This window comes from Lynx canadensis, chromosome B4 (genome assembly GCF_007474595.2).
Source record: "Lynx canadensis isolate LIC74 chromosome B4, mLynCan4.pri.v2, whole genome shotgun sequence".
In the NCBI taxonomy this organism is placed as follows: domain Eukaryota; kingdom Metazoa; phylum Chordata; class Mammalia; order Carnivora; family Felidae; genus Lynx; species Lynx canadensis.
Genome location: NC_044309.1, coordinates 89,678,103 through 89,687,732, shown reverse-complemented (window position 1 = coordinate 89,687,732; position 9,630 = coordinate 89,678,103). Strand labels below are relative to the sequence as shown.

Below are 9,630 nucleotides of genomic sequence, written 5' to 3'. Positions count from 1 at the left end.
TTTTGTGTTTTGTTTTCAAGTCACTCTGCTTTCCACAGGGCTCAGTCATGAATGCAGATGGTGCTGGAATAGTAGGCAAAATTAACCAAAGATAGTTTCATACTCAAAATCACCTCTCCTTCTGTGACAAGGAGATACAAGACCAAAAAAGACTCAAGAGCTTGAGGAAAGAGCCCTCTTCATAAACAAGAACCACGCTCCCTGACTCCATCACTGCTTCACACTATCTATTATTATGATACGGAGGACAAAGCCAAAAATAAGAGAAAGCAGCTCAGGAGAGGCTTGAATTACTATAAAGTAAAAAATATTAACTCTTTTTCACTGGTGATACATCCACTGCTTTGCCTTTATACTCTGTAATCTTTATAACATCCCTGTTCCAAGTAAGAGACGTTTAATAGGAACAATAGAAAACCTGCGCAAACTGGGCTAGCATTCCAACGTCTGCTTACCTAACAAAGTGTCGTAGAGAGACGTATTTAGTTGCAGGCATGGCCTGATCCAAGGATCACTTGATATGAAAAGGGTGTGGTTTCTCAGCTCCACTTGCTCCGTGTTGACTGTCTTCTCCAGCAGGTTCTGCCCTCGTGGTTACAAGACCACTCCCAGCAGCAACTTATGGGATTTTCCACCCAGGTGCAAACCCAGCAGAAATGAGCAAGTCAGCTTCCCCAAGATTTCAAGACAAGAGTCCAGGAACTGACTTTCGTTGCCTGTGTGCATGTCCATAGGCCAGACACCAGGGATGGAGGAGGGAGAATGCTGACTGGCTTAGCTGTGGCCCTGTGCTCCAGGGGCATCAACCTCCCCGGAAGTACTCCAACAGAAGGAAGAGGGCCAACCCCCCAAGCAAAACCAGAGCATTGCTGCCAAAGGGAGAGAGTTAATTGTAGGCAGCAAAAACAGGAGACTCCACAAGAAACCTTATGAGGTTGAAATTACTATTCTCACTGTACAGATGGGGAAACCAAAGCTCCCAGCTATTAAGTAATTTGCACAAAAATCAAAGAACTGGAAAGTGACAAATTGGATTTGACCTCATTAACGTGTTGGATAAGATTAAAAGGACAAGTGGGTGTTTCTCAGACAGACTGGAGCAAGCAGGGTGCTCTAGGCAGAGGTTTGTGAACACACGGTTACAAGAATGCTGCGAGGGCAAGGACCTCTCAGGGTATGTCAAGTTGTTTGCAAAGTTGTCGGTGCAGCAGAGAAAAGAGCTCAGTCTGGTGTCAGAGGGATCAGGACTCTATTTATCAGCTAGGTGGCCGTGGACAAGGACATAACCGCTCACCTCATATCCACCATCTGGGTAATACACGGACAATATGCTTCACAGGGTTCTTGGAAGGAATAAGCGAGATAACATATATGAATGGAGCCAGGACAATTCCTAGCACATGGAAACGAATGGTAGATGTTGTTGTGGGGATGACAGGACGTAGAAGGTGACGAACGGGAAAGAGGTAGGGAAAAAAGCTCAAACAATATCCATGTGCCAGATCATGCTAAACTAAGGATTTCAGATTTTATCCCCCAGAAAATGGGGTACGATAGGATTTTGACTGGAGGGATGGCCTGGTAAGATTTTCATTTTGGCAGGATCACACTGGCAACTGTGTACTTACTGCGGCAGGGAGGGGGACTAGTTAAGACACCGCTAAAATAGAATGACAGTGGTTGCCAAATCTAGCTCAGTGTCAAATTTACTAGGGTGTTTGTTTGTTTGTTTGTTTGTTTGTTTGTTTGTTGAATACAGATTTGTGGACTCCTCAGGGGTGGGGAGACATCTGGGCTGAGGTATCGGCTAGCTCCCGCCCAGCCCTGTTGGTTCCCGAAGGGAACCGATCCACCTCCTTCCCAACGATCAGCATTGCCCAAAGGAAAACTAGAATTGTAGCAGGAATACAAAAATTAAGGAACAGTCAACTCCTTGTTGTTGTTGTTGTTGTTGTTGTTGTTTTAACTCCAGGATTCTTGAGGCCTCTGGGGTGCAGAGTGGAGCAATCGGATAAGGAGTGGGTGTGCTGGACGAGGTGAAGAAGATGAGACAGAGCATGACTTTTCAAGTCATCAGTAGGTCTGACCTGAGCTGAGCTCCAGGAGAGATGCAGACTCAGGTTCAGGAGCTGGCCAACAGGGAACCTCTCGGGAGCTGATCCAACCCCAACAATCTCCCAGTCCCCATTCAGTCCCCATGCGATCGAGCGCAGGCTGTCTTTGTGAAAGAAAAGCTGCCTGGTTCTACTTCAGCTACCGTCCGGCAAGGGCCTCCCATCTATGGCTGTATCCCAGGGGCCCCACGACTCCACACTTTGCTGACTTTCACCTGAACTGCCTTATGTAATAGATAACAGCCATTCCAATGGGGGAAACACTCATGGATCAGGGCATTTCCATCTTATGGATGAACCATAGTTCACCCCAACCATTTCCTCTGTTCTCAGATATTCTTTCCAAATTTCTACTAGTAAATTTACTGCAATGACAATTTGCACATAGAACTTTTACTGCTATCACTTCCAACTCTAAAATATCTAGTACTCTTAGAAGAAACCTGGTAGTGGTCATTTCCTCAAGTTTAGTTCAAATCTCACACACTAGTTTCTTCTCAAAGTATGCAATGCGAGATCATTTGACAAAGTTCAATACAATTAACCACTGAGCAACACGAGGGTGAGAAGCACAGTTGAAAATCCACGTATAACTTTTGACTCCCCCAAAACTTAACTACTAACAGCCTGTTAGCCAGAAGCTTTACCAATAATATAAACCTCTAATTAACACATTTTTGTATGTTATATGTATTACACTGTATTCTTATCATAAAGTAAGCCAGACAAAAGAAAATGTTAGGAAAATTCTAAGAAAAATGTATTTATAGTACTGCACTGTATTTATCAAATCCTCATATAAGTGGACCTCCACAGTTCAAATTCCTGCTGTTTGAGGGTCAACTGTACCTGCTGATTTTTTTTAAAACCTTAGTGAACAACGAATAAAAGGTAATTTCCTTAACCTGATAAGATACCTACCAGAAATCTCAGCAAACATCTTACTGAATGGTTCCTTCAAAAGCCAGGAATGAGGTATGCATGCCTGTTATCACTGCTTCTATCAATACTGGAGGTCCTAGAAAAAAAGAAGAGAAAAAAAAAAAAGAAAAAAACTGCTGCCTCATCCAAGGGCATAGAGAAACAGGCGTTCTTATTCATGGCTTGCAATGAGAAGTTCAACCTTTGATGGTGGCAATTTGACAATACGTATGACTTAAAAATGTTCCTATTTTTATTTTTTTTTATTTAAAAAAAATTTTTTTAACGTTTATTTATTTTTGAGACAGAGACAGAGCATGAACGGGGGAGGGGCAGAGAGAGAGGGAGACACAGAATCCGAAACAGGCTCCAGGCTCTGAGCGGTCAGCACAGAGCCCAACACTTGAACTCACGAATTATGAGATCATGACCTGAGCCGAAGTCGGATGCTTAACCGACCAAGCCACCCAGGCGCCCCAAAAATGTTCCTATTTTTAAAGTTCATTTATTTTGAGAGAAAGAGAACATGGGGAAGGGGCAGAGAGAGAGAGAGAGGGAGAGAGAGAGAATCCCAAGCAGGCTTGTTAGCACTGTCAGTGCAGAGCCTGACATGGGACTCGATCTCACAAATCATAAGACCATGACCTAAGCTGAGATCAAGTGTCAGAGGCTTAGCTGACTGCACCACCCGGGCGCTCCCAAAATGTTCATACTTTCTAATCCAGTAACACCACCTCGATGAATGTACCCTGAGAACGTACTTAAGTCTGTACACAAAGATGTAAGTATTAAGATGCTCTCAAATACTACCTACAATCAGGAACCAACTGTTTGACAGCAGTCCTGAATTCTGGCATGAACACGTGAAGGAAAGTCACTGAAAATGACGCTGTATACGAGCGTCTACTGGAAAGACAGCTAAATATACCTTTTTGTGTGTCTATACATGCACACACACATACAAGAACGTTCTGGAGAAGCCCATACCAGAACACTGAGGATTCCTTATGCTCGGTTTTGCAAATTTTCTTAAAATATATGCTACTTCTTTCATTAGGAAAAATAATATGTTTTTAAAAATTTTTTTAACGTTTATTTGAGAAAGAGCACAAGCAGGGAAGAGGCAGAGAGAGGAGACACAGAATCTGAAGCTGACTCTAGGCTCCGAGCTGCCAGCACAGAGCCCAACACAGGGCTTGAACTCACAAACTGTGAGATCATGACCTGAGCCGGAGTCAGATGCTCAACCAACTGAGCCACCCAGGCACCCTGAAAAAGTAATGTATTTTAAACGTTGCCTCAAATGATTGCTGGAGGCAGCAAAGACAGTGGCTCAGAAAGAGTAAAGGGAGACTTGAAGGGAGCAGGCTGAAGCAGTGCCTGTGACCACAGCTGTCCATTCACATCCCACCCATGAGACCAGGAAGCTGAGTCACGTTCCTGGTGTCCTATTTTATTGAAACAAAGGAAAATGACAAACCTAATGGCTAATTTTATACACACACGTACATTCACAAACACGTTCTTAAGTAAACTCTCTACTCACTCATACTTAGGAACCCGCTCCTCTGCCAAGTTCTCAAGAGGTCACGGGCCACCCTGCAGCCCAGTGATTAGATTGGGGGAGATGGAGCTTACTGGGCTGTTTCCCCAGTTCCGTGACCAAGGAGGGGAAAAAGTTGAAGCGGAAGGGGAAGGAGACTGTCAGTGTCACAACGGTATTCTACGCATGCACTCAGAAAATGGCACAACAGCTACAACAACAAGAATCTTTATGCGCATGTCTTTGTAATCAGTACAATTCTTCAGAACAACAGAGACAAAAAAAGAAAAAAGAAAAAGGAATACAATGTTTCAAAAAGTGACAGCCCATAGGTCAAACATTACAAACTAGGTTTAAACCATCTGGAGGCTTTTGTAAGAGTATTGAGGTGCAGAAGCACTGGAAGGAGGGGACTCCCCGCACAAGTGCTGACAGGGGCCAGACAAGATCTAGAAATCGAGAAACCGCTACTTGGTAAGTACTTCTGGTGCTTGAATACAGTGTCCAATACGTAGGGAGGAGAACGAGTCCATACTGGTCTTTGTACATGCTGTGTGGTGAAGGCTACTGCAGATTTCTCTATTTCCTAAAGTAGGCAAGTCTCCAAAGTTGACCGATTCACATTGCGATTACACGGTACAATGCATGCATGTTATTGGTACAGAGAGTGCTTCAACAGAAATCCTTCGGTTTTTAAAATCCTGACGAGGTCATTTTGACCTCCGAGGACTATGATCCTTTCAGTTATTCATTCTTCCATTTGGGCTAAAATACTTCTTCCAAAGCATGCGCCCGTCTCATCCGTCCCTCTCCCAGAAAGACCATCAGAGGGAAACTGGTGGGGCCTGTGTCACCAACACTAAGACACTTAGACACAACAGCGCCATCCCAAGGACTGTGGTAAGCGGCTCCGCCCCAGCATCCACCTCCCTGGACCCAGATCCTCAGGGAGCACGGGGCTGACTCACGAGAAGAGAGACTACTCCTCCATTCCAGTCAGACATCCCTCAAAGGGATGAGTCTGTTCTGACTCATTGGGGTGGGGGAGGAGAAAAGAATATAAGGTGGAATCATTATCTGTAAAGTTTGAGCAGATGGAAGAAAATCGTGTCATTTGCCTAACTTTGAAAAATGCAGCGCGTCTCATCCCCGCGGCCGGACGCGAGGTAAGCCCAACATCCCACCTCCTCCCTTCCCAAGACAGAGGTGGTGGGCGTGGCTGCTTTTTAAGAAGCTGCATGCCAACCTCAGGTGGCACAGAATTCAAGACCAACACCGCAATAACTCAGTAGTCATATTTTCCACCTTCAGTGCCTTTGGGGGTAAAAATACCACAAAAGGGATAACATGGCTTTTCTCACTGTATGTCATTCTTGTGTCTTCTACTCAAAAAAAAGCCCACATTACCACATTCTCTATTTTATTATGAAAATTAATACCTCTCACAGTAGAAGCCCTCTCTAAAATTATAGCTTTGGTTTCAGAATTGGCAATCCAATTAGCCCAAATGAACACTGAGTGCATCGACAATGTGCCTGCAGGCATGGTCAAGGTCTATCAGAGAGGAGGATAAAGATGCTGAGGCTATTCTTCGGATAACAGTAAGACAAGGGGACTGAGGAGTGAGCCTTTGTTCAAATGACAGCTGCACGAAGCATTTTTAAAATGAACTACCTTTTTGGGTAAAAACAGAGCTGGTTTTGTGAAATGCCATCACGGGACTCTGTACCATCTGGAGAAAGGTCCTCTGAGTCGAGAGGGAGTACAGTGAGTGGCCTCCCAGTCTTGGCTTTTAGAACCTATACAGCCAGTGCATCTGTGTACAAAGAGCAGTAAATCTGCCTATCGTGCCAGAGGAGATGTGACCAAGTCACAGGGAATACTGGGAGTATTCACCTTGAGTATCTGCCTGTAATGCTACTTCACCTCCGTGTGGCTCAGAGTTCCCATCTGCATAGTGGAGATAACAGGTGCTGTCTCTGACCCGCTGGGACCGGGAGAGAAGTGGGTAAGAGAGAGCTAGAAAGCACTAATGCCTTCTCCAAAGAAAGGCAGTGTTCAAGTAACAAAAGTACTCAACAAAGTGCTCCAATCAAAAAAGCACAAAATTCAAGTAACAGAATTGCAGGTGCTGTGTTTCTGGCTTCCGAGCAGCAGCCGTGAACACGGCTCGAGCCACGATCGAGCATCGCTGCGTCTGCCATGAAGAGCTGGTAGGTAAGTGAGCTGCACGGCGGACAACACGGGACACGCTCCATGGAGAGCCCACCAAGTCATCCCAACACTGAGGACCATAATTCTTCTTAGAGGGGAAAAAAATGAACCTTGGGGAAAGCTTAGCAGAATCAGCAAGCCGTTCAGAGCGATGGCTTAATGCATATCCCATGTGTGTTCTCTGGATAAGATCTTCAAATTGGTGGCTTAACCTAAATTTCAACAGATAAAGGGTTTTCTTCATTTTGCAGGCAGAAAGAGAAACTAAGGCTATCTACATTTTTCTCCTGCACTTTAGCTCTAGAATGAAAAAACAATCTTCAGACTGGCTGAGAGAAACTACTGAAGAAAAACGCACACACACAAACATTCCCCCAGTGGGGCAGGAAGAGGGAAATCGGGATGTTTTTTGTAACTAAGAAACCTACTTCCTTTGTACAGTTTCTGTTCTAGCGAGCTAGTGTGTGCATGCTTGAGTATCGCTAACGCCCAGAGAACCAGAAGGTTTGGAGGAGTGTTGTCGCAGGGACCCTGACAGCCCTCAGAACAGGAAGAAGGAAGAGGGGTTAACAGTCTAAATACGCAGTCTTTTCTAAACAACTCACGATTAAAAATAGGGAAAACTTCACGCTTTAAAACTACAATATTTATGCTGCCACAAGAATTCACTGGATCGGTTAGCGGTGGGTGGGAAAACATCCCCGTCCTGGCTCCCACTAGAAAAGTTCCATTTCCCATCTTTACAGACTGGTGTTCATCTCTGAACCTATCTATTCATTTTCACTGGACAATTAACACTCTTTTGGAGCCTCAGCCGGAACCCTTTTACCACCATGGGAAGGCGCATCTACAGTCGAAGCTTCTGAAGGCCATCATCGTTTCTTAGTGCCACTGTTTCCACCGCTGGATTTGCTGAAGCCCCTGCTCATGTGAGGAAAGTGCACGGTTGGGGTTCTTTCTGTAGGACCATATAATCCCAAGTTCCTGGCAGTGGCTGACTTGCGCAGTGGTTTGACGCTGGGGAAAGGGCTAAAGATGGGTGCTTTCAGGTGGCCGCCCTGGGGAGGTTTGGTTTCCCCGGGCGTATCAGGCAGCTCCGGGAAGTGCCGTTGGCAGGGGGCGTGTGCCTTGGGCTCGGGGTCGGCAGCAGCATCCCTCCGGTTCAGTTCCAAGGCTTCTAACTTCACCTGGACCGCAGACACGTCAGCGTCGGCATCCCCAAACGCTGGCTCCGGAGACTGCCCTTCGATTGTCCTCCCCACACGGCCTTCCGAGCTGCCACCTTCTCCTCCAGCTGCCGCGGCGCGGCTGGAGGGGAACTCCGCCACCCCCGGGCTCTTAGTCTTGCAGCCCTCATTCTGCTCTTCTATCAGCCCAACGGTGTCCCCGCAGCCCAGCTGACTCTTGGTCCTCGTCATGTTCTTCTTGTGGACTCGGATGTGAGTTCGCCACGGAGAATTGAGCTTCGTCTTGAGGTCTTCATAAGGGACAGGAGACGTTCTGCCTCCTGTGTGGCCGGGGATGTGGATGACCGCATTCTTGGCAGGTCTGTTTGACATCTTCACCTTCTTTCCTAAAAGAAGGTGGTTTATGACCGGAGAGTTGTTTACCTGAGATGGGAGAATGCTGGTCACTGGCCCTTTATCTGAAAGAAATGTTGAAAGGTTGTGTGAAATGGACCACAGAGAAACCATCCATCACAGAACAGGAATCACAGAGGTTGTCCCCACATCCCAACCCACGTATCCGCCAGGTTTTGCAGAGTCATGTGACTGAAGGTAACAGAAACTGAATTCAACCCTAGAGCCTGGAGTACCTGTTCCCTCCTCTTCCAAAAGGAGGGGACGAGAGGCTGAGGATACAAAAAGAAGTGGACTCTGGCCCCTCATTACTAAAGTGCAGACACCCTACTGTTTCTTACTGAGAGTTTTTGTCTCTGAGAAATAACCTCAGAGGTCCTGTACCTAGAAAACTTTCGAAGACTGTTTTAAAAATAAGTCAAACACTACGACCATATGGATTATCAGCTGTGAGCTTCTGAGGGGTAGGAAAAGAACACACTGCATATTATAAAGGTGAGAGCAGGCAGAATGACAGAGGTGATAGAAGGTGGTGAAAATGTAGGGAGATCACTGCTACTTGATTCCTGATCCCACTCCTGTGTCCTCAGTGGACTTTGAAAGCAAATTGAAACTGGAGAGCACCAAAGCCGTGCTCTCCTGGAGGGCACTGGTGATAGTATTCCTGTTGTCCTCCTCCAGTGGCTACGACCAAGCCTCTATTTCAGATGACACTCAAACACACATGGCCCCAGAGATGACAACAGCAGGCAGAAGCAGTAGGGAGAAGGCCCTACCATCTCTGTGTGAGCAACCTTCCTCCTGACATCCCTATCATCTGGCTGAGCTCACCTCTACGCTTCTCGACTGCTGTCATGTACCTTGGGTCACACTCCAGTCTTTATTGAAAATGTTGACTACAGTCTCCTCTCCATCCCATATCCTACTACCTCCCTCAGTTGCATGACTGTTTCTCTGACTGACCCATCCTCATACTTCCTCAGCCTCCCCAATTCCATCCGAAACTTCATCACCCAGATCTATCTTACCTGAAAAATATTTAAGTCTCTGATTCTTCTCTTTGGCTCTCCTGGCTCTCAGGTTCTCGATATAATTATACATGGTACTGAACCAGAGACTTGGGTTCTCTCATCTTTCAAACTTCCCATAACCCCTTGTCTATGTGTGAGTCACTTGCACTCCTCCCCCGGCTAGATGCATGGCTGATCACCAGGATGCTGCCTCACCGATAACCACATTCTTGACACCCCTATCTCTT

General features: G+C 46.1%; 1 protein-coding gene across 5 annotated transcripts in view; it reads right to left on the bottom strand.

Moving 5' to 3' along the window:
• Positions 1–2,968: 2,968 nt before the first annotated feature.
• Positions 2,969–9,630, bottom strand: part of TBC1D30 (TBC1 domain family member 30) — a 99,012-nt gene continuing 92,350 nt past the window's right edge. For 3 of the 5 annotated variants that reach the window (XM_030323131.1, XM_030323130.1, XM_030323129.1), the window contains one exon: positions 4,805–8,437. In XM_030323131.1, coding sequence (XP_030178991.1) covers positions 7,665–8,437 — 773 coding nt within the window. In that variant the 3' untranslated portion in view covers positions 4,805–7,664. Of the gene's footprint in view, positions 3,133–4,804; positions 8,438–9,630 lie in introns of those variants that run through there. The other 2 variants (XM_032594005.1, XM_032594006.1) reach the window with 2 other exon arrangements.